The 25,440-nt window shown below is 40.1% G+C and overlaps 1 protein-coding gene across 1 annotated transcript; it reads left to right on the forward strand.

Moving 5' to 3' along the window:
* Positions 1 to 1,830: 1,830 nt before the first annotated feature.
* Positions 1,831 to 24,224, forward strand: taok1a (TAO kinase 1a). Its single transcript, XM_058413264.1, has 20 exons — positions 1,831 to 2,339; positions 11,641 to 11,885; positions 12,002 to 12,073; positions 12,820 to 12,921; positions 13,110 to 13,155; positions 13,285 to 13,381; positions 13,783 to 13,896; positions 14,241 to 14,332; positions 14,475 to 14,568; positions 14,718 to 14,799; positions 15,551 to 15,718; positions 15,950 to 16,144; positions 16,607 to 16,744; positions 16,899 to 17,135; positions 17,224 to 17,352; positions 18,289 to 18,492; positions 18,668 to 18,907; positions 19,435 to 19,647; positions 19,746 to 19,928; positions 20,571 to 24,224. Exons 2-20 carry the CDS (start codon positions 11,754 to 11,756, stop codon positions 21,075 to 21,077), a joined length of 3,045 nt encoding a protein of 1,014 aa, XP_058269247.1. The 5' UTR covers positions 1,831 to 2,339; positions 11,641 to 11,753; the 3' UTR covers positions 21,078 to 24,224.
* The last annotated feature ends 1,216 nt before the right edge of the window (positions 24,225 to 25,440 follow it).

Below are 25,440 nucleotides of genomic sequence, written 5' to 3' on the forward strand. Positions count from 1 at the left end.
TGTGTTTATTTTATTTGTTACATGGGTTTTGTACTTGTCTTGGCATTCACTGTGGACAGCAAAGAAAGAATTTCACTGTACAGGGAAACTTGTTTTCCTCACTGTGCACATGACAGTGAAGGCTTTGAATCTTAAATCTTGTCAAGAAGCTTTTATTATCATTTCAACCACACATAGCTGTATGTAGTGAAATGAGACAATGTTTCTCCAGGACCCCGGTGCCACATAGACAACATACAACATATATCTACAGGACAGAAACAACAACACACAGAGCTAGGGACAGAAAGTTTGTCCTAGCTACATAAAGTGCATCGTGTGCAAACAGTGCAAGACAGGAGAAACAGAAAATACAAAAAAATAACACAAGACAGTACAGGACACATAGCGCCGAGGGGAAAAAACGTGCAACAAGGATCTTGGTGGCTCTAGTGTGGATCTAGAAAATGTTTTTTCAGTGATGTTTTATCATATCTAAGTCAAATGTAGACTGGGATTTCTGAGAGCACCATAGCTCTACCACTCTGCATCCATAGCAAGTGATATATAATATTGTCCTTTCCACTGGAGCCATTTGCTATGGACTGGATTGTTATAGGTAAACGAGGTCAAACCTGCTTTCCTAAATGGCTCTGTCACATAACACCACAGAGGCTCTACAATGAAAACAAAAAGATGGAGTGTGGCTCTTTGAATGCCATTCACAAAACACAGACTGCAGTGCTTCAAGCCCGCTGTTCGCCTGGATACAGGGAGCAGGAATCCTGCGCTGCCATTGGCTGAGACAGCCGGCTGCTCGGGGGCCAATCCACAGCTTCCGCTCGGTGTTCTGTTTACCAATTGGATGTTTGGCAAGCCGAGGACACCGTGATGCTGTTTACTTCTAACCTCCTGGTGATGTATAGCTTATACCTTATAATGCAAAGCCACATTGTGCTATGGCTTTCCATGGAAAGGTTCGTCAGAAATTTTCACTTGTTTCCTTTGTAGACTTGTGCTTATAACCTTTAGATATTTACACTGATCTTTATATTAGTGCAATTTTGAAAACACTGCCAATCAAATTGAACAACTAAAATATTTGTTCATAGTTTTTAATCCTTTTAACTTGCATTGTTTAGACCGCTAATACTCCAATAAAACATTTGGTCTGTGCCCATTCTGAAGTATTTCAAATATCTTTTGATATAAGATTTGCATATATTTCTGTATAGATTTTATGGATTTGTGTATATATTGTGTTCAGTAATGGACCTTTGAGTTTTATGGACCGTTTGTGTTTAGATATTTGGAGAAGAAGAAAAAAAGTATTAAAAAAAAAAAAACATTTGAATACTGGTCCTGAATGATTTATTGTAAATTATCGCGCTATTAAATAAGAAAAGATGAATGAACAACTTGTTTTCAGTAGAGTGACTGCTAGTGTTTACACCGGAAACTACAGATGGGCTTTAGTTATTTATTTGATTTATTTTGTATTATGTTATTGAGCACAGTCAGCATTACTGAATAATGAACAGGTTTTTTTTAGTCATGCAGGCAGTGTGTGGAGAGAGAGTGGAGAGAGAGAGAGAGTGTGTGTGTGTGTGTGTGTAGAGAGAGAGAGTGTGTGTGTGTGTAGAGAGAGAGAGAGAGAGAGAGTGAGAGTGTGTGTGCTAGAGAGAAAGAGAGAGTGTGTGTGTGTGTATGTAGAGAGAGAGAGAGAGAGAGAGAGTGTGTGTGTGTGTGTGTGTGTGTGTGTGTGTGTGTGTGTAGAGAGAGAGAGAGAGAGAGTGAGTGAGTCCCAGGGCTGAGTGGGTGTTTCCCGCAGCGTTAGGGCGGGACCGGCCGGCCTTCCAGGAACAAGCAGGCGCAGAGAGGGAAGAAAAGCACCACAACATGCTCACTGTGAACGCGTCTCTGTGCGCGCTATAGCGATTTCCAAATCGCCCTGCCTTTAGCTTTTCGGCCTGTTAGGGTGTGGTCGTCTTTTCGGTGATCTGTGCTGCATGTTGGCGCGTTTCATATGCGCGTCAAACTTGTCAGAAGCAACTGGAGCTGCCGGACGCCATCTTTAGGACTGCTCAGGGAAGAGGCGAGTGGCTGGGCCACCGTTAGCCCGGGCTGGAGTTTCACTATCCTGGACTATCTCTCTGTTTAATGCACTTCCATAAGTTATCGACGGCAGCGCAGTTTGGAAATCAATCCAGAGTTATTCAGAAAGCTCTAACCACTGACAGTGAGTTGAGTAAACATCTGTCGTGTCCGAGTAAGAAATACTTTGTGGACTATTTCTCGAGTTGAACCTTAGAAGAAGCTACGCTAGCTGACTTAGCCACCCCAGCCTGGCTGTCGGAACGGTAAGTGGCGATGTGCTAGCCTGCTAACTAAAACTAGCTAAGGGGCTTAGCTAATGTTATTGACAGAAACTACCCTCACTTTACGCCTGTATGTTAATATTAGTTACATCTGTCAGCGTAAAAAATGTATGAATGCGAGTAGTATAACAGTATATTGAATATAACGCGAACATAGCTGTAACATTTTTTATATTTAAGCTTGGTATGAGAAGTGTCCCAATCTCAGCCTCCAAGCTTAACCGTATTTAAGCTCACAAGCTAAGCTCGTGGCGGTGTATTTGTAAACATAAAACGCAAGCTTTGCAAGGGTTGTGTAGAAACCTTTCGTTTATGTAAGGCTTTATGTATGTGTATATATATATATATATATATATATATATATATATATATATATATATATATATATATATATATTCATTCCTCTAATATATGTTTATTTCTGGTATGTGATTTGTTGAGACAAGACGTCTTTGCTGCAGCATGTGCCGTGTGATAACATAAAACACCATATAAATCATCCCTAGGGCTTCAGAAACGTGTTGTAGCTACTGATCCTCTCAGTACAGATTTATCTCATGAACATTATTCAGATGTGTGCAGTAATATTTTCTTTATTTATTGGGAGATTTCTATTCCTGAGCTTAACCACTCAATGAAACGTTAGGTCCAAGTTGATACTATTTCCACAGTACTTGATTTAGGGGTCAATGAGGTTAGGATTAAACTCAAGTGACTAGTCAAATAGGTTAATAAATAGTAAAAGCCCACAAGTAAATCTAATGAGTTCCACCACTTTAACCGCTCACTCATGGGGCTCTCCAGAAACTCTGCCCTCGAGTACCTCGGTCTAATGCATGTATTTGAACCCGTGATCGGTTTATTGATTAGTTTGTGTTTTGAGACTGTGTTCAAACTGAAAAACCAAAACAGGCAGCCAGTAACCCTGAACTAGTTTATTCTCTCTCTATAACAGTTGCTCTTTCTGCTTTACTCAATGCAAAATGACCAGTGCACCAAGGTGTGGTTTCCACCTCGAGCTGACTCTAAAAGAAGGCATTCACCATGATCTCACACAGTCCTCTTATTATAATCTCCTGCACTTCTCAGCTGGTCAGTGTTTCCGTGCAGCAGGACACGTGCTTGCTTACACTGGCTTTTAAACAGCTGATAAAACCTCGGCCTTGCTGTCGGATTAAATAAAGTGGCGTGAACCTGGAGAGATGAGCTTGGTGAACCTCGTGCCTCAGTGTATGTTTTCTTCCTTGGAAGAAATGTACAGAGTGCTACCCTTCCGTTCCCCCCACCCCCCCACCACCAAACAGGAAGTCTGATTCCATTTCTTTGGAATCTAGATTTTAGATTAGAACCCGTTTTGGGTAAATAAGTGTTGTTTGTCGTCGGGTTTTGCAACATCTCTTTGGTTTGTGGCCTGGGTTTATAGAAAGACACCAAACCTTCACCACGGCGTGTCAAGCAAGTGAGTCGACGTGATTCCAATCACATTGATTGTAAAGAGTGCAGTAATTATAATCTCATAAGCATGTGCTTTAGCGGCCTGCCGGATTTGTTTATGGGTTTGTTTCACAGACACATGCAAACCGAGGGTGTGTCTAACCGACTGAATGGTGCATCTGTTTATGGGAGACACTGTCCTCTTTCTCTCTTTTTCCTGATCTCATTGCTGCCACTTAAATCTAAGCCTCTGTCTTTCTTCCCAGCATCACTTGGAGCTCCCTGCAGTCTCTCCACACCAACATGCAGATTGTTTTTGCTTTCTGGTTTGCACTGATGTCTTTAAGTGCTTACAGAACATTTGTCTCTAACTTTAGCTCATCAATTCTGACTTGTTAGTCATATTATGCTAGTTTGTACTTGAGAAGAACACTGGCAGAACTGATAGTTTCCTAGAGTGACAAGAAATCGTTCAGAATTTTTGCAATGATTGTTATTCACTGCAGATTCATGAACTTTTTAAAATCCTCTCACTAGGATCACAGTATGATATTTATTCTTTTTCAGCCTTTTTATTCGCAGTGCCAGACCCAAAAAGCTGTCAGTTTACAAATGCACAAAGCCACTGGTTGCTATTTATTTTAGATAATCAAATTCACTAAATATAAATTTATACTAAATGTAATATTATTTTAATATTACAGTTAATGCTGCACAAGAAAGAATGCAGTCAGGCTGATTCATTTGAGGCACTGTGTACAGCCTTGTTTAGCCCCATGTCTTGGGTCTTTTTCCTATTTGCCATTATTACAAATTATTTGTTGCTAGTAGTTTATTAATTGGGGTTAAAATGTATTGTTTAATTATAATTAAATTTTTACCTATTAAAGACACAAACTGAGACACCGTTCCTTTCAACGCCTCTTACTTAAAAGCCTCTTACTTTCAAAATGTCTCACGTTTATTCACTAAGGTGGCTTATAAATCAACCCTAAAACTATTTGCAAATGAAATGATCAACAAAGGTGGAGCAGCTTTTTGCCATGTGACTCACAAGGTTACAGTCAGGACATTCATAAATACTCTGTAATCATCTCTGGGCACAACCTCAACAACTCGAACACCATTGAGGACAGACATGATTTGCGTCCAGGTCACCATTTTTAAAAGGATGTTAAAAGCAGCTTTCTCTTGTGAGTGTATTTTTCTTTAAGTGGTGGTTTCAGCAGAGTAGTTGAAATACTTTAGATGATTTGGATGTTACGTGCTCTAGAGGTGCTGATTAAGTGTCTAGCATGTGTGATGAGGAAATAGCTGAAGTGTGAGACAGAAACGCATGCACAAGGAATTCCTGTCCTCCTGCTTTGTTGTCTTGTCCTGCTGCATTCCATGCAAGTGTGTTGGATGGCATGCCATAGCCTTATTCAGCATCTTGCCTCTACAGTCTGCATTAACCATTCCCCTTTGACGTGAGTAGAATGCGCTAATGCGAAGCCATGTAACATATCAACACAGTAAGTGTCCTGTCAGCTCTTGCTAAATTACATTCCTTGTCTATTATAGAATCATCTTGACTATATGAATGAGTGTCTTCTTGACAGAAATGATTAACAGCGCACACATAGATATTAGATTATATTAGTGTTTCTCTGTTGTGTTGGGTTATTGTGGGCAGTGTATAGGTCAGTGAGCCACGTGATTGGCTGTACAGTGTGATTTTACTGTGGTGTGTGTGTGCTGGCATTAAGAGAGTGGAGCTCAGTGCCAGGGTGTGAGGCAGCTGGTGAGTTGGTGGGAGACAGGAGCGCAGGCCGGTCTTGTGACCAACGCATCAGATCATTTCTCGGCTCTCAGCATTGTGTCTGTGCAGCTGATCATCTGAGCAGCACTCGGCTGGGCGGGGGGTGATACAGAGCCAAGCAAAAGCAACAAACAAGACACTATTTTAGAATCAGTTGATTCCTACACAGGTTGACCGGCTCCTAATGGCATAGCAGTCAAATGAAAGCAAGCAACAAGTTTAGTGGGATGTAGAATCCTTATTTGGCTCACACATCTGCAGAATCAAAAAGTCTAAATCTTGTAAAATCCAAGCTCTAGTCAATAAAAGTAGCCAAGAATCTGTATTTATCCCAGTAAGAATTTGGCTGATGTGGAGGATGAGCTTTTCCCATAGTTTGTTGGTAAACATGATTCTGATTGGCTTTATATCACCGACTAGTCACAGTGACTGTTTTCAACTAGACGTGGCCATGTCCAGCAACGTGACAAAGTTGAGAGGTTTTACTTTAGGCAAATGCTGAGTGACTAGGCACAATGATGTGCATGTGTGTCTGCATACAGAGACACAAAAAAAAAGATGCATGGAAAAAACATGTCTATTATTGTTGATTATAAGTTTTGATGAAAGGATTTAATACCCGGAATATTAGCTTTTAATTTTAATTATTACTATGTTAGCCATTCCAATTTAAATAGTTTCACAGACAGTTGTGCACTTTGCCATTGTGGCCATCTATCTACAGCAGTAGCAAAAAAAAAAAAACAAACACATACTGCTTCACCTTCATCTCATAAGATATGATGCACACACCAGGCATAACATTATGACCACCTGCCTAATATTGTTTGTCCCCCATTTGCTGCCAACCCAGCCCACTCTTCAGCATCATGCACTGTGTATTCTGACACCTTTCTATCAGAACCAGCATTAACTTCTTCAGCAATTTGAGCAACAGTAGCTCGTCTGGATTGGATCACACGGGCCATGATGAGGAGATCATCAGTCTTATTCACTTCACCTCTCAGTGCTCATAATGTTATGCCTGATCGGTGTGTAAACACACTAGTGAATCTTATACAAATGCTCACTTTTGAGGATGTTTCATTTTAGAGGCAAGTGGAATGCTAGTTGCGCCACTCATTGATATGGAAACTGCTAGTAGGAATGCCTACAGGTATCATGCAGCGATTGTGTGAACATAACTTAAGCTGTTCCATTGCGCAAAGAGACACTCTCGAAGGTACACTGACGCTTCATCGCAAGCATGGGTTTGGAAAATTGATGATGCATACTGCTGGGACGGGATGTTTTTTCCATTCTCTTAAAAAGTGCTGGAACAATTCTGTTCATCAACAGCCATGTTGGTTAGTAGATATAATTTACAGAACTTAACCAATTATAACCGAAAATCAGATATTCACAATTTACTGAAATATCAACAGTACTTCTACCCCGATGATCGCTTTGAAGAATGAGCTACCACTAAACTATCACTGCCTCTATTAAAAATGAATCTGCACAAGCTCTTGCCAAAAATGTAGGTGGATACATCAAATGGTTTCAGCAGGACATGGCAGGTGGGGACATCTGAGGTTGGCCAGCTGTCATTAGCACACAGGTCATTTCATTTGACATGAGGCATTGATCGAGTAGCATATTTGTGAATTCTGGTTCCTTGTGTTACTGTTGTGATCATCATTAGTTTACTCTCAGCCTTAAATTGTTCAAAAATGTGTTTTAAATGCTGGACACATTTATAAAGAAGAGTACAAAATTGATACAGAGCATTTAAAAAATCCATTAGCATCCGTCAACACACATTAAAATGTTGCTTAAAACAGAAGTAAATGTGTTGCATTGGGAACAGGAATACTTGCATTATAATCATTCGACTTGTTCTGTCGTGTTTTTTTTTATTGGACTTCTGGTTTAGTCTGCAGTTTACACAAGTGTACACCAGAGGTTTTCATCTCAGCAATTTCTGTTGTCAAGCTTTTCATTAGCATCGAAGTCTTCCCCCAGTCAACAAGCCAAGCTAATAACGATCAGTTTCAGCAGCCTAGCAGATGCTCTGATGCTACAGTAAAGCATGTTTAACCCGATCACTCCTTGAATGATTGTGTAAAATCAATTTCCCAACCCAGGCATCTCTATTTTATTGTATTTATAAAGATGACATTAAATTAAACAGATGATGTGAATATACTGTCATCTTCCATTGTATTAGGAACTCCTATACACCTGGGTATTCACCTGGTTTTCTAATCTTTAACAATTTTGTAAATACTTAAATCAGCCCATCTCATGCCATGGTCAAAGACACAGTAACGTTAGCTATTGACCTTTACCTGCAGGATTTTATGCATTGCACTGCTGCCACACGAGTGCTTAGTGGGACAGATGCTTGAGTAAAATGGCTGGTGAGTGTATATGGTTCATATGACCTCACATCACTCAGAGTACGGCTCAAATCTTTATCACAGTGCTTATTAGCTGATTGATTTTTAGCACAACAGCTATGTTTCCTAAGGGAAATGACTTGCGTCATTGCCTTTCATTATATCAGGTCTCCAAGGAATCTGAGTCGCTCTGTAGGCTGCTGAAGTTGAACAAAACATAACCTCTTATGTTCACCTGTCAGAACCTCAAAGAAAACGCAGCATGAAACATGTCACTATGTCGATTTAAAAACAAGTCATGTCAAATTCATTCTTCAGGGGAAAAGTTGCCTCAGTTCTGATGTGATGTCAGACTGCTGCATTTCTGTTGTATTCTTTATACACAAGTCTGAAGTAATCAAGCACAGAAATGTCGACTTTAGTGCTGCCTGTCTGAAATGTAATTACGAAAGTTAACACTACATTAGAAGTTGGAAATCCCAGCAGAACTAGTCACAATTTGGATTATTCTTCAAGGACTTGTGCAAGACGCCTGCCGCAATCAAAGCAGAAGTTACAGTTAACTTTTTACTGTGTGTTTTAAAGATCCTTCACATGTTCTTAATCCTGGTGAGGCATCAGATGCACTGCTTTGAAAGAACGCTTTATCACTTCTTCTTCTTTTCTTTTATTCAAATAAAATCTTTCAAAAATACAGTTCATGTGTGTAGAAGTAGACGAAGTAAACGAAAGCTTTTGAAAGCTTGAATGAAGAATGTTGAATGAATTTGAAATAAAACATCCCTGAATACATGTCACATATTCAGGGATGTTTTGTTACATAACAATTTTTTTTCCACCACTGATATCTGATCCTGCATTTTCTGTTGAATATCAGGATCAGTGCCATCTCTAGTATCAGATCATCACGAGAAATACCTGACTAAAGGCTTGGTATGCTGGGAATGCTTTACACACTGCAAAGGTTGATCAATTTTTATCTGTCTCTTCTCCTGTCTCTCTGTTTGTGCGTATCAGACGGTCACTCAGCATGCACAGAACTAACACATGCTGTGTCAGAGAGCCTGGCACCGAGCAGAGTTTGGTGGCTCTTTGCCCACTGGCTCGTGGATGTGGTTGCCTTGGAAACTGGGGTGTGTGTTCAGTAGGGCTAGAGCAAAATCTGTCATGACTGCACTGTCCAGCTTAATGTGGTGGGACTTCAGAGGACAGGTGGGTGTTGCCTTATTAGTTTCAGCTGAGAATTAGCAGACATTTTTTTTTCCAGGACCAGTTTAGGGTTGCACATCATTTATTTATCATTCCGTTGACATTGGCATTTGTAATACTAGTATTATAGTAGGCCACAATATGTAAATGAGACATTTAATGCCTGTGTGTGAGAGAGAGAGAGAGACAGACACACAGTCATGTGCATTGGTATTAACCTCAGATACTCCAAATGTGTGTTTCTGTGTGTGCTTTTATGACACGGGGTTATGTTAGAAATTTGACTTCATTTTCTTGCGTCCATAAGCTCTTTGATGAACTGAAGTATGTAACCCTTTCCAATCATTTCTCCGTGTCCTACTCCTCCCTCCTTGAGAGCGAACACAGATGGCTGTAACATCAGCATTCAAACTCTCAATCTACAGCAAATAGGGCAAACACTTTTCTTGCTCAATTTTTGAGCCCAACATTTATATTTTTTATAAATAAACATTTAGGTGGTTTGCAGTAGAATTACTGTTTTTCTATTTCAGACGGCCAATATGGTATATTGGTACAGTGAGACAACAGCAGAGTAGTCTGGGTTGATGGTGATGTATGCTCTTGGTAATGAAATGGTAGTTGCAGTGCTTTTGAGTGATATGAATGCAGTTGCTGAGATGATTCATGCACTTCAGCAGTTGTAGTGCGCTCCACAGAGGCTTGAGAGAAAGGGCTTGAGTGCTCAGGGTCTGGTGGGGAATGACAGTGCAGTGAGTGTCTGAGTGTCTGCTGCATATTTCCTCTCTCTCACACAGCAGAGGAACACATTGTTCTGCACAGTCAGCTCAGCATTTGTCGCTATCTTTGTTGCACAGCATACCACTCCTATTTGACCGCACTGCTCTGTGTTTTGAAAATGCTGGTATCGTTTTTCTGAAGGAACAAAAGTCAAGACAAGTCACATGGGTTTTTTTTTTTGCTTCTTCTATAGAGGTGAAAAATGGTGTTTCTCCAGGACTGTGGTGCAGTATACATAAAGTGCAAATGCACAACGTGAGATGAGTGCGAGAGACCAGACAATAAGTACACTCAACAATACAGCACAGAGTGAATATACTATACAATAGCTTCACAGTGCAGTCGACAACAGAACAGTGCTGTGTGAGAGATACAACGATGGGCTGTAAACTACTGAGTCGTGTAGCAGCAATATTGCCAGTAAAAAATATTGCTTTAAGACTAAATTAAGTCTTTTGTTCTATTGGGCTCAAAATGTTTTTACTAAAAATGGAATATTAATGCATATGCCTTTATCTCAATTAAATAAACACTAAAGATTATAACCTGTATATGAAATATCAGAATAGGTTTATATGAGTCAGTAATAAGTGTTTACACATTACTCATCTTTTCAATCCTATTCCTTCCATGTATCTCTGCAATCATTCTTTTATTCCTAATTTTGTACACACACTTGCTAAGTATGATGAGGGCTGGTGTGTGTCTATAAATACTGCCTGTGTTGAAGAATGTAGATAGGTTGGCTATTTTAAAATACGGAAACATCTATAGAAAAGTGTTCAGACATTCGCTGCTAGTTATTAACAAGGAATGAGGCTTAAACAGGATCCAGTACTAGTATTAGTGGAGATGCCATAATGGTCAGGATTCTCAGTGTGCTTGATTTTGTTCCTTTTATGGACTTAGGGTCACACTTGTGAGCCCAGATTTTGACCTATAGCTTAATATTATTTACTGTGTGCTCAGACTTAAGTATTATTTATTTCATAAACAAAAGTCTACATGTATTAAAAGCTTTTCACACAGCAGATGGCTCTTTCTCTCTCTGCTTTCTCTCTCTCTCTCTCTCTCTCTCTCTCTCTCTCTCTCACTCTCACTTTCTCTCTCTCTCTCTCTCTCTCTCTCTCTACTTAATGGATGAATGATGTGAACATCTGTGCATGGCTTTTCATTCAACAGGTGAAAAAGAGCACTCATGATAGCTGCGGCAGCATTCATAATGCCTGTGGCTTAAATGTCTGTAAAAGGTTACCCATTAGATCATCACATACATCGTGCATTTGTTGTTACCAAATTTGTTAGCAAAAGATGGCAAATATTGGGAATGTTGGCCAAAGCTGATGCAATAACCGTTCATTTTGAGGCAGACAGTGCACAATCACCTCACATTTAAACACAGCATTGAGGGCGGAAAACAAAGACACTGGTGCTGCTGTAAACTCGCTGGAATGTTGTAGTTAAATCGATTCTGTGCAAGACTCAAGACTGTAACAATATGATGGAACAATAATGAACAAATTTTGTGCTTGTAGAATTTGTATGAGCTTCTATTTTATTTCAACCCTGCTCCTTGGCTGAAAGCTAACCAGTGTGCCCTAATGGTTTAAGGGGGAGAAATCCATAAAGATAAAAGGTATGCAGATCCCTTATATTTCTGTATTTTTGTGTGTTTTAGGTGTGTATCTGTATGAGGCCATTGTCCTGCAGATGAGCCATATCTGGGGGCTGTTGCGTCGCAGACCCAGATAATTCCTGGTGGCTGCGGCCCAGGCCCCGCCCCTACCCAGCATGCCCAACGCTGTTCGAGCGGGGAGCCTGAAGGACCCCGAGATCTCTGAGCTCTTCTTCAAGGAGGATCCTGAAAAACTCTTCACTGATCTCAGAGAGATCGGCCATGGCAGCTTTGGCGCGGTTTACTTTGTAAGCATCAACCGTACAATCCAAAAAGAAAAATCATTACAATGTTTTCAGCTTTGTTTCAGTCAACACGGTTGGCTTCACTTCCTTTCTCACTACAATTTGTGCTTCACTCACAGGCACGAGATGTGCGCACCTCAGAGGTGGTGGCTATCAAGAAAATGTCCTACAGTGGAAAGCAAACCAACGAGGTTGGTATTTGACTTTCTTTATACATTTTATGATTAATCATGATTCACACTGAGGCCTGGATCATATCATATACTGATTCTCTGTGCGCTGACTGCCATTTATACAGTGACACTCCTGCTCTGTACTGTTCATTAGCCATTTTTTTTTTAAAGCTGTACAGTATAGGAGATTCATATTTGCTGCTTAGATTTAATTCAGAACTGTTTGTCCTTTATAAGATCTGTTGCTGTTAGTAGTATTTTTCCTTTACCATTCATAGGCAAAATTGGTATAAATTGTCAATCACAAAGATAGAAGGTATCTGTAACTTGCGGTCATTTACTTGTACCTTTAAAGCTACTGCTGCTATTAAATTCATGTTACAAAATGCTAAATAGCTAAAGATATATCCAACCTGTGTTCATGAGAAATAATGTTAATTAATGGCTTTTGCAAAAGAACAAATGGTTACAGAAAACTAACCCATAGGCTAATGCAGATGAGCCCATTAGCTTGGATAATCTGTGAATAAACAGGGGAAAAAAAAGAATATGTTCTAGTCAATTTTCACAAGTAAGCATCAGTGATTTTATGAATAGTCTATAAACACTCTGGTAAATATTTTTTATTATTGTTATTGAAATGCAGACAAAAAATGTTGGCATCAGCCAGTGTCTTGCAATGAACATAAGCTTTTTTTGCTCTTGCCTTGTGGTGAAAATGTTATCCATTCATTTATTTTCTTTTTTTTTGCCCTCTCTCTTAGAAATGGCAAGACATAATCAAGGAGGTGAAATTTCTCCAGAATATAAAGCACCCAAACAGCATTGAGTATAAAGGCTGTTACCTGAGAGAGCACACAGCATGGGTCAGTGTTCTCCTACACCATACTGAAATGCCTGAGAGAATTAAATTTATGTATACTACGCTTAATGTCCTTATGCATTTACTAGCCCTTATGAATAATGTAATACATTATAAGCTTCCAAGTCTAATCTCTTACAGTGAATCTGTGAAATGTTTGATATTAATGCTTTGTTTCCTCTGTGTGTCTAGCTCGTAATGGAGTATTGTCTGGGTTCTGCCTCAGATATCCTAGAGGGTAAGCGCTATTTTTATGCTTGTGTAATGCTCTATCACTGCTGAGATATAGAGAATGAATGTTCACATGTGCTAATAGTTTTCATCTTCTTAAAGCCACTCACAAACGTCTTCATTTGATATCTTGCAGTACACAAAAAGCCCTTACAGGAAGTGGAGATAGCAGCAATTACCCATGGTGCTCTGCAAGGGCTGGCATACCTACACTCCCATAACATGATCCACAGGTGGGAGGGACTTTCTTAATTGGGTTTTGTTTTTTTATTTTGCATTGTGATGTTAGCGTTCTGCATATGGCTGACAAACAAGTCTTTTGGGCAAGGGTCCTTTCATTTTCTTTGATCACCCTCCTTTAACTGTATATGGTGTGTGTATATATATATATATATATATATATATATATATATAATGTAAGATGTGTAAGACTGAAGCCTTCTGAAGATCCAGTTGTTTCTGGTAGTGTCCCAAATGCACTACTGTAGGATAGTTTAGCTGTCTGCATCAGCAAGTGCTTGGTATTTTTATTCATAAATAGTATAAATCATCCTGTCTGTTCTCATGCTGTTTCCTCTTGTTAGGCTGTTTAAAGTCTGTTATGAACTAAAATACATTTGTTTTGTCCAAACAGAGACATCAAGGCTGGGAATATCCTGCTCACTGAACCTGGCCAAGTGAAACTGGCTGACTTTGGCTCTGCCTCCATTGCTTCTCCTGCTAACTCATTTGTGGGAACTCCATATTGGTGATTGCTGTTTGCTCTGCGTTTCCTATCTTTTGCCAGTCACACATGCCAAACTCTGTATTCATTTCAGTGCAACACTGTCTGAACTCAAAACGGGTGGGCTGCTACAATAAAAAATTTGTCATTTTGTCTTAGACCCAGGGCATGAAAAACGCATGTTTCTGGTTACACTTGCTTATGTGTACAGAAATGACTTATCCCATGCAAAGCAATCATTATATTTAGACCTCATCCAGCAACATTACTTAATAGAAATATGTCTGGAAATCGTATCCTGTCCGAATATTAACCGAGCTGATCTTGCAAATTTCAAAATAATCATGAATCATGTTTCTCTGGCTTAGGATGGCCCCAGAGGTGATCTTGGCTATGGACGAGGGTCAGTATGATGGCAAGGTGGATGTCTGGTCCTTGGGTATAACTTGTATTGAATTAGGTAAGTTTACCTTCTACCATAAAACATACTCTGGAAGTTATGGTCCATTTCTAGTCCATACAGTTCATAGGCTCTGTTTTTTAAATTGAAGAGTATGTTGATTATGCAATGTTTAAAATTACTCTGTTTTATTGCTTTGCAGCGGAGAGAAAACCTCCACTTTTCAACATGAATGCAATGAGTGCCTTATACCATATAGCACAGAACGAGAGCCCAGTCTTGCAGTCAAGTGAATGGTGAGTGCAGTGCATATTGATTTTTTTTGTGGTTCAAACTGAGTGTCTGTGCACCTCTCCATGCATTATTTAATTAGGCCTTTAGCTCTGTAGCTCTGCTAAAGTGGTGTGAGCTGTGTAAAAAATCAGCCTCTCTGCTCTGTCCTCAGGACTGATTTCTTTAGAAACTTTGTGGACTCCTGCCTTCAGAAACTGCCCCAAGACAGGCCCACTTCTGAAGAGCTTTTGCAGGTACATCAACAAATGTTACTTTTGGTACATCAGCAGAAAAACGCTTCAGTTTTTTATCAGGGCCTAAATAATAGTGTTGTCCTTGTCAGCTTTTCCAACCTCGGGTGTCCTAAAAAAAAAAAAAAGACTAAATATTGAAATTCATTGTGAGGGATTTTTTTGGGTTATTTTTTTGGCACCTGAGGTTATTTATTTGTTTATAGAAGTCGGTGTGGACCGTACAGTTGTTATTTAGGACCTGATAAATAACAAAATGTATAAATAACGAGAAAAAGGAGTATGGTGGAACTGACATTTTCAAGTCATATGATGAAAGGATGCAATTTTAAGACTTTGAGATGTGTTTTGCTGTGACTGATATAATTTATTATTTGTTTAAAACACAAAGAAAGTCATTTATAAACTCTTAACAAGCTCAACAAACATGAGCCACCTGTTTTGCTCTGATAGAGCTCACAAGCTTCATGCTGTTATGGAAATATTGTCACTAAATGCCATTACTCAGATTACATATAACCTACTACTCAGATTACAAATAACATAGATGGAACTGATGATCTTCAGTAGAGTGCTGAGTTTAGAGCATATTGTTTAATCACAACACAACAATGAATTTTCCATTCAATCCTAGTCATTCAAATTGTCAAATATTTGAGTGTAAACATAGTCAACTATGAATGTATTATATTTACTGTCTTTATTTCACACTTGTTAATTTGTTCTCTTTGTGGTCCCTCTTGCTCTGCTGCAGCATGCCTTTGTGTTGCGTGAGCGAGCCGAGTCTGTACTGGTGGACCTGATCCAGCGCACCAAAGATGCTGTGAGGGAGCTGGACAACCTGCAGTACCGCAGGATGAAGAAAATAATCTTCCCTGATCCACAAAATGGGCCGGTGGCAGAAGCCCAGGACGAGGAGGAGGTTAGCTCTCTCAGTTAGAGCTTGTTTCTTTTTCACAGTTATTTAAAAAGAATAATTTGTATTATTGAATAATTTTTATTTTATTTATGTATTAATTTCTTTTCAATGTTGCTTTCTGGTTTCTGATTGATTGAGAGCCATGATCCCTAAGCCACATTTTGTGCATAATGTACTAGTTTACTGAGATATCACAGATTGCTTCAGTGAAGGTGTTTTTTTTTTATACTGTAGGAGCCAGAGCATACAGGCACTGTCAACAGTGTGGGTAGCAGCCAGTCCATCCCCAGCATGTCCATCAGTGCCAGCTCTCAAAGCAGCTCTGTCAACAGCTTGACTGATGCTGCTGAGGACAATAAGAGTGAGCTGGACCTGCTGGAGGGAGACCACACAGTCATGTCCAACAGCTCAGTCATACACCTTAAACCGGTCAGTGCACTAACATGATGATTTGAATCACCAGAGCCCTGAGGGCTGTACATTACCTTGAGTATGTTACTCTGGATGTTAAAAGGCTACAAAAGTCATAGCACAATTTAAAATGGTTAACAATATGACATGTCCATCATGTAATTCTAAAAGTGGTTAAATGTTTCATTTAATAAAATTAAGGGTAGTATTATGGACTTTTAGCTAGCTGTAAGCTTAAAAAAACAGAAAAAAAAATAGTGCACTGTGTTATATTACACACTTTTGACACAGTTTACCCTTTTTAGTGTGAGGCAAATGTGGAATGTTTGATATTGTGCACATACTTAAAATATGAGCACTTCAGTCCAGAAGCAGTTTGTCATAGAATAAGCAACAATTTTGTCTGACTATTGCAATACCTATGAGAAAAACTGAGTTTGCCTTGATTGACCATTGTGTCATTTGGTTGTCTCTTCGCAGGAAGAGGAGGAGAGTCAACCTGAAGAAACCCCAGAGGTTCCCAGTGAGCCACCTGAAGAGCAGTCTCCTCCTGCACAGACTCCTCGCCGTCATTACCGCAACAGAGAGCATTTTGCTACCATCCGCACAGCCTCACTGGTGTGACACCATTTCACTATGCCATCCCTTGTTATGAATCATGTTTAGTATTTACTTTTTGGGCCTAAAGTGCATTTACACTAATGATAATTTTTACTTGAAGTTAAGGTTGTGAGTACATGCGTGCTCAGTAATGTTTGTGCTTGTTCTGCAGGTGACGCGTCAAATCCAGGAGCACGAGCAGAACTCAGAGCTACGGGAGCAGATATCTGGGTACAAGCGAATGCGGCGGCAGCACCAGAAGCAGCTGGTGGCTCTGGAGAACAAGCTCAGGGCAGACCTAGATGAGCACAGGCTGAAATTAGACAAAGAGCTGGAGAGCCAGAGGAACAGCTTTGCTGCCGAAATGGACAAACTTGTCAAGAAGCACCAGGCAGCCTTGGAGAAAGATGTAATTGACAGCACTAATCATTATCTTGTTTGCAGGCATTTGTATCCATTTGTTTACAGTTGTTAAAAGAACTTTTTCCCCCCTTCAGGCCAAGAACTTTGCCAATGATGAGAAGAAGTTCCAGCAGCACATCCAGAGCCAGCAGAAGAAAGAGCTCAACAGCTTCCTGGAGTCCCAGAAACGCGAGTACAAGATGCGGAAGGAGCAACTTAAAGAGGTTAAAACACTGCTCTTGACTATCCTGGAACATTTAATCTATTTAATTCACACAAATATCTTTCTTAATTTAATAATGGTCACTTTTAACCTGTCAGCTGAGTCTCCATTTACTGGAGCATTTACTGATCTGATAGTGTGAAGGTAAAATCAGCCACTGGAGACTATTTCTTGCTTATTCTGTATAATGTTATATTATGCAATGCAGTGCAATATTAAAGCAGAGTCTGTTTTACTTAATCATAATATCCATCATGAATCTCACATCACATGAGCTTGCAGTGATATGTAATTTTTTTTTTAAATGCTTTAAAATGAGCCTCTATATCAGCCACCCTTGTCAGGGAGCCAAGGGAGGAATACGGGTCGTGGTGTATTCCCTTTACCCTGTAACATTCACACTCACACTAGCTGATCGATCTGATCGTGGGTGCATGTGAGCTTATGCATGTGTAAGAGGGCCAATCTGAGTGTGTTACTCTGCTCTGTGACTCCGTATTAGCAGCAGTTTGAAAACTGGTTGGCTGGCTTCATACATCCCTGAGGAAACCTGTTTGCCTTTTAGACTCAGTGTGGTAGCTGTTTTATAATGGGGAGAGCTGACTAGTGGGTGAAAATTGGGGAATTGAATATGATAAAACTAGGGAGAAAATGGTGGGTTAGACATAAAAAGTAAGTCTGTGTAATTATAAGAAAAAAGTAAGGTAAGATGAGCCAGTATTTCTCAAACATCAGTGTCGATTTTGTATAAATATCTTTTGTTTCCTCACCATATCAGGTAATTTTATTTTCTTCCTTATATCCTTATGTAATTCTGTATTATGTATTTAATATTAAGTAGATATAAAATAGCTGTAATTCATGCTTATACAATTTATGTAGATGTGGGTTTGTACACATCACACACTAACATCCCTTCCACATATCCCTTGATCAGGAACTAAATGAGAATCAGTCCACACCAAAGAAAGAAAAGCAAGAGTGGCTGTCAAAGCAGAAGGAAAACTTGCAGCACTTCCAGGCAGAAGAGGAGGCAAACCTTCAACGCAGGCAGCGTCAGTACCTGGAGCTAGAGTGCCGCAGGTTCAAACGGCGTATTCTTGTGGTTCGGCACAATGTGGAGCAGGACCTGGCAAGAGAGGTGAGCATCTTTTGAATCACTGTTTTAATAGATAGTTCCAGCCTGAAAAACAAGAAGGGTCCTTATTTCTCATCCCTTGTTCGGCTGTTTTCCTCAGCAAAAGCCTTCTCTAACCAGAAACTTTGATAACTCGCAACAGAGAGACTGATGGTTTTCACTTTTCTCTGTATTGAAGGAGTTAAACAAGCGTCAAACACAGAAGGACCTGGAGCATGCCATGCTACTTCGACACCATGAGTCCATGCAGGAGCTGGAGTTCAGGCACCTGAGCACCATCCAAAAGACACGGGCCGAGCTCATTCGCTTACAGCATCAGACTGAGCTCACCAACCAGATTGAGTACAACAAACGCAGAGAGAGAGAGCTTCGACGCAAGCACGTCATGGAGGTCCGGCAGCAGCCCAAGAGTCTGAAGGTAACATACCAGCTATTATGTGAAACATAATGGCTATTATGTGAGATATTTACAGGGTAGGTACAGTTCTGAACTGCAGGTAATGAGTGCCTCTGTCACTCAGTGTAGTTCATATGCTGTGTAAATACTACATACTGAAGACCTTGCCTGGCAACAGCCAAGCCATGACTCTGTGTGTGTGTGTGTGTGTGTGTGTGTGTGTGTGTGTGTGTGTGTGTGTGTGTGTGTGTGTGTGTACGTGTACACCTTAATAAAGTAAAACTAAATGAGTGAAACCACATTGCCTTTTTGTTTTAAAACCGCCTCAGCAGCATGGTCTGGTACAGTAGGTTTAGCGCTGCTGCCCCCAGTGTCTTCACTTTGGTATTACATCTTGCCCAGGAACAGATACCTGTGAGATCTGCTATTGGTTGAATAAATGACATCAAAAAGCTGATCTGTTTACATTTTCAGAGTCAGTATTATTGATTTGTCAGACATACTGCTGCAGTCCTAATGTTAGTGTACACTCACTGTTTTTTCATCAGGTCAAAGAGGTTCAGATCAAGAAGCAGTTTCAAGAAGCATGTAAAATCCAGACACGGCAATACAAAGCCTTGAAGAACCAACTACTGGAGAGCACACCCAAGTCAGAACACAAGACCATGCTAAAGAGGCTGAAGGAGGAGCAGACACGCAAGCTGGCCATCCTAGCTGAGCAGTATGACCATTCAATCAATGACATGCTCTCCACACAGGCTGTGAGTGATACACATACCAGTCATCACTGGAGTTCTGGGCAAAAGTTGATTTTTGTTATTATTTTATTTAAATGGTACATTTTGTTTGTCTGTCACAGTTACGGCTGGATGAGGCACAGGAGTCTGAGTGTCAGGGGTTGCGGATTCAGCTGCAGCAAGAGCTGGAGCTACTGAATGCGTATCAAAGTAAGATTAAGATGCAGACGGAGTCACAGCAGGACCGAGAGAGGAAGGAGCTGGAGCAGAGAGTATCTTTGCGCAGGGCACTGCTGGAGCAGAAGGTCGGGGGTATTCCACAAATACACATAAACATATGGCTCGTTAATAGACAAAGGAAAATACAGTCTGCTTTTGTCTTAGTGAACATATTTTGTGATTCCTCATTTTTTTTTAATGATCAAATAATTACATAATTTTTGCATCGACTGATCCTTTAGTCCTAAACATAGATACCAGAATGCTAGTGACAGAACTTTATACACACTCGCGCACACACACATTTGCACGCAGGTATTCAGGCTAGGTTACCGCAGTGGGCAAATGAAAGATGGGTAGAGGGCACTGGCTAAACCACATGCTCCACAAACCACAAACTAGCAGTTTTTTCACCTCATCAAATCTCACACATCTCTGCTTGGGCTGCTTCATGTTTCTTGAAGACAGAACATGACGTCTTTTATTTGAACTCACATTTTTCACTGTTTAATATATCTAGGTGTAGGTACTAGGAAATGAAATGAAATGAAAGCTGACATTTTGATCTGTTGTATCATCCTTGTCTTTTGATCTCAAACCCAGATATTCGTCAGTATATATCTGAAGCCCTTGGGGGGAACTGTATATATATACAAAGTTATAAAACATTGTTTAATGCTAACTGCTGTGTGTTACTGGTGACAGCAATGTCCTCTTGTGGCCCACAGATCGAAGACGAGATGCAGTCTCTGCAGAACGATCGCTCTGAGCGTATCCGCAGCCTGCTGGAGCGTCAAGCACGAGAGATCGAGGCCTTCGACTCGGAGAGCATGCGCCTCGGCTTTAGCAACATGGTGCTGGCCAACATTTCCCCAGAGTCGCTGAGCAACAGCTTTCCTGGAGCACCAGCCAGCTGGGCCCACTCGGCCACTCCCCAGAGTTCCCAGTGGAGCTGTTGCTCAGGCTCTGGCCATCAGTACCACGCACATCAGGGAGGAGCGCCTGGTCAGCAGGTCTGGGGAGGCTCTGTCTCAGGAGCAGCACCTCCTCAGTGGAGCCATGCAGCAGGGGGCCTCCTGGGGGCCGTGCCAAAGAGCAGCGGGAGTATGGCCATGAGAAACAGCCCACAGGCCCTCAGGAGGACCACATCAGGGGGGCACAGTGAGCAGAACATGAGCAGGAGCACCAGCATCACCTCTCAGATATCCAACGGCTCCCACCTATCCTACACATAGACCCCAGAGTACCAGTGCCAGGCCCACACACACATAAACACACACACGATTAAAAAAAAAAAAACAGGTTAAGGGACTGCCGATGGGCGCCTAGAATCAGCAGAATAGCACTCTAACCTGCTTGTCCCTATCCCTGTTTTGTCTGTTTGGTTTTCTCACACATGCGGCATGTGAGGTATAGATAAGCATTGCTCAGGTCAATAGCTATTCTGTCTGTGCATGACAGTTAATTGGCCCACATGCAGAGCTAGAATTTGTCTATCACTGCAATTTACATGATGCTCTGTTGATTTCTGTGAATCCTTTTAACTGTCTTTGCGATCCCCACTATAACTATTTAGAAATGCATGTACATTATGTATGATGTATACAGAGAACATTTTAAACATTTCTGGCCATTTGTTGAACTCCATACTGATGGGTTTAAAGAGCAATGGGACGTTGAACAGACAGCTACACAGAAGTGTACTAATAATCCTAGACAAAAATGCCAAAATGACCCCAACTTAGACATGCATAGGTTCCCATTCTGCCACATTTCCAGCCTGCTGTTATGCCCCCAGGTGAATCAGGTGAATGTTCCTCTTCAAAAAGAAAGTTAAATTATAGTTTGTCTTAACTAAAATGTTATTTGTAATTGCCACATAATTGTGTAATGTAATATAGGGGAGAGAAGAAGAAATGTAGTCAGTAGTGTACGTTTAGTAGCGATTGATTTTACTGGTTTGGTATTTTGAGGTTTAATGTGTTGAGACTTTTATTGTCAAAAATGGCACAATAGTATTTTTTTAAATCCAGATTAGAATGTAAGTTGTGTGGAGTCTGAGATACAATGCCAACAGGACTGTTTGCCAGCATTGTTGTCACCGTTCATGTTTTAGAAAGTATTCAGATTCTCCCATTTCCTTTCCCTCAGGCACGCCAAAGGAACCTTCCCCACAATTTCTTGAGTTTAAAATGAAGGTTAGAAGTTATCGAGCACCTCAGAAAAGTGAAGGAAACATTACACATCATGTCCTTTGCGTTTTACTACTAGATTTACTTGTTAATCTGGTTTGTTTTTTAATGCTTTGCCATGCCATGTCATCTAGCAACATATATAGCCAAAGACTTCAGGTATGTTGTCACAGTTTGAGCTAAGTGAGTGCCTTTTAATTCACGGTTGTAATCAGTAGACAGTGTGTGTATATGCAGGGGCTAGAATGCTTTATGTAGACCTAGGGAGAAAGAAAATATGTCCCTTTCTGATTACTGAGATGTGTTGAGGCCTGGGAAATATTTTGACATTTTCTACTGTATAAATTTTTCATCTTTTACATTTGAATCCAGTACAAGCAATGTTCTGTAATTTGGTTACTGCAAAAGTGAAAATGGAGTTAAAATATCCCCTTTTTTTGATAGGTTCTTCAGGTTAGTGTATTAGTGTATGATAGAACTGGGGGAAAGACCACAATCTGATACTTAGTTTTATAGAAAACATTTCCCACCCGAACATGCACAATGTATACTGTACTCCGCTGCAGGGGAGTGAATTGATCAGCAGTATGTGAGGTTGAGTCTGAAAGGCCATGCTAGAAAAAGGTTGGAAAGTGGCTGTGCGTACCTGTATATAGCTAAAGTTTTAATGCCATATTCAGTAGACAGTGGTGTGTGGTGCCTTCTTTAAAAGATGCCAAACAGGAGCACTTTATGTTGTGTGGTGAAAATTTTTAGCTATTTTTTTTTTTACTGGCTCACTAAAAGACAAGCCCAGGACCCAACATCAAACTAACACCAAAAACAGGCACAGGACTTCCATGTGCTGACTGTGAGAGTAGATTTTAGTGCAGTGGCCATGTATTACTGATAGACAGTTTGTTTAAATCATTCTGAACAAAGTGGGAGACTGAAAACTGATTGAATGTATTTATTGGCAGTAGCCTGATCAGGGCAGAATGCTGTGTTTGAGACTGAAGGAGTGTGTGTGTAGGGAAGAGGACCGCACATTGTGTTGATCATTAAGCTCATGACAGCAGGCTGAGCAGTGCAAATGGGCAAATCTTGTACGGGAGCAGGCGCTCACTCAGGACAAATTACAATAGCTAAATTGATGTGAATATGACGAACATTTGCCAGACAGAGCTTTAGATGTGACCAAACACAGACAGGGAATATTTGTTTATCGCTTTCGTCCTCGCTCTAGCTTGGTCTTGTGCTCTGTGGAGTAGGTAGCGCTGCCTGGAGCTCTGGGTACATGAGTAGTGTTGCTGATGCCCCTGTGAACCCTTTCTCTTGGACTTCCACCACCACCTCCTCCTCCTCTTCCTCTTCCTCATGTGCTCATCACACTAAGCCAAGCTTTGCCTGGATCAAGTGTTTCAGCTGACGGATGAGTGAATGCACTTTGAAACAAAAAAATGTTTGCTCTCCAAATCAGTTTTGTTTACACTCTGAAAACGGTGACTGATTGGATCCATAGTGATTGAATTATTATTTTTTAACCTTTTAAACAGATGCACGCTTTTTTATTTCTTCCTTGTACGTTTTTATTTTACTGTTGTGCACTTGTGAGTAAAGTAGATTCGTTCTCTCTCACTCTCAAGGCAAGACAAATGAGATGAGGCACTGGTGTTTTTAGTTTAGCTTAGTTTTGTTTTTCCTTTTTTTAATAACCCTAAATCCTTACTTACCAAAAGGCATCATCCTTCAAAGACAAAGTTTATTGATATAGTTTATTTAATTAATAATCAAGAAGCTTAAATCCACATGGGTGTGTGTGGAATGTTCATATTGTATATTAAGATAGATTAAAAACATAGTCTAAAACTAGTCCTCTATGTGAAATCTCTCGTCGAGAAAGTTACTGAGAATATATGAACTGTTCGACTAAAGTTGTGCAAGTGGAGAATTACTCTGGAGGAGTCTCCAGGTTGGATTTCAGGGATTTGTGTGTGTTTTACACTGCACACTTTTTGTTCTCCCAATTTCACGAGAGTTCGGACATCAGCTCACAGCAGCTAGTCTGCGTCTGTCGTATTCGTCGTGGTTCATCGTTTTTCTCCGTTGCGTTCACCTTTCAAATGAAAGCCTCAGAATATAATGCTTCCATTGTGTAAGAAAACTGGTGAAAGTTATTGCTCATATCTCCTCCCATTAAAAAAAAACAAACAAAGGCTACAGTCCTGATACAACAGTAGCACAATCTTTGTTTAAATGTTAGGCTGTAGGCTTGATTTGGCTGAATCAGTTTTCTGGTTTCAAATGTTTATCTTTGTGATTAGATACATTAACACTTTCCTTTTTCCAGTAGTTATTGTTTACTTCCACTGTCTGGATAAAGCATTGATTTTCTTTTTATATTTAATTTTTTTCTTAATTTTAAACTTTTGTTCTACTGACTAAATTTAGGGGATGTGTAATACTGATTACAAGAAATACTGCTATCAGTTGTATACATATATTTCGTCTTACGTTTTCTAGGTGTTGGTGGTTAAACCTCCAATAAAACACTGTGCCATCTCACAGCAGCCAAGCTTCGTCACTACTGCAGTGTCTCCTCTCCAGTGAAATCAGCAGTGGTTATTTTACAGAGTATTTCACTCTATTGCCAACGTGGAAGAAATAAAAACGGATCAAGGGGGCTCATAAAAAAGAAGAAATGGTACATTTCTGTAAAGATTAATGTCAGTATTCATTGTTCTCTGGTTGAGCATCACCACTACAATTCATATGTAATCTGTATCAAAATGTATAGATTGTGAAACATGTAACTGAATGTCTAAAAGATTATGGTTTGAGATTATATTAAAGTATTCATAAATCAGAGAGAGAGGGAAAAAAATGTTTAGGGTTTAATGAACAATTTTGCTTGTACTGTATTGTCTTGATGGAGGAATAATGGAGAGAAGATTGGCTGTAATAAAATCATTTTAGTACAAAGGTTTTGTACTGGTTTTTTTGTTTGTTTTTTTTGAGTGGACGGGTTCTAATCTGTGCCTTTTGGTATTAAATTGTCTTCATGAAACCGTAAATTAAGTATAGCTTTTTTATATATTGTGTATGTGTAGTGCAGTTTTCTCTCATTTTTTCTCATCAGTCTGTATAACAATACACAGATAAGCCATGACATTATGAGCACTGAGAGGTGAAGTGAGTAAGGCTGATGATCTCCTCATCATGGTACCTGTTAGTGGGTGGGATATATTATACAGCAAGTCAACATTTTGTCCTCAAAGTTGATGTGTTAGAAGCAGGAAAAATGGGCAACCTTAAGGATTTGAGCGAGTTTGACAAGGGACAAATTGTGATGGCTAGACGACTGGATCAGAGTGTCTCCAAAACTGCAGCTCTTGTGGGGTGTTCCTGGTCTGCAGTGGTCAGTATC

The sequence above is a fragment of the Hemibagrus wyckioides genome, linkage group LG17 (assembly GCF_019097595.1).
Source record: "Hemibagrus wyckioides isolate EC202008001 linkage group LG17, SWU_Hwy_1.0, whole genome shotgun sequence".
NCBI lineage: Eukaryota > Metazoa > Chordata > Actinopteri > Siluriformes > Bagridae > Hemibagrus > Hemibagrus wyckioides.

Bases quoted from the DNA above. Each gene is read 5' to 3' on its own strand.
- taok1a (XM_058413264.1), top strand. From the start codon at position 11,754: ATGCCCAACGCTGTTCGAGCGGGGAGCCTGAAGGACCCCGAGATCTCT. The intron at 13,897-14,240 runs GTGATTGCTGTT...TCTCTGGCTTAG, and splicing joins TTTGTGGGAACTCCATATTG to GATGGCCCCAGAGGTGATCT. The intron at 17,136-17,223 runs GTAATTGACAGC...TCCCCCCTTCAG, and splicing joins AGGCAGCCTTGGAGAAAGAT to GCCAAGAACTTTGCCAATGA.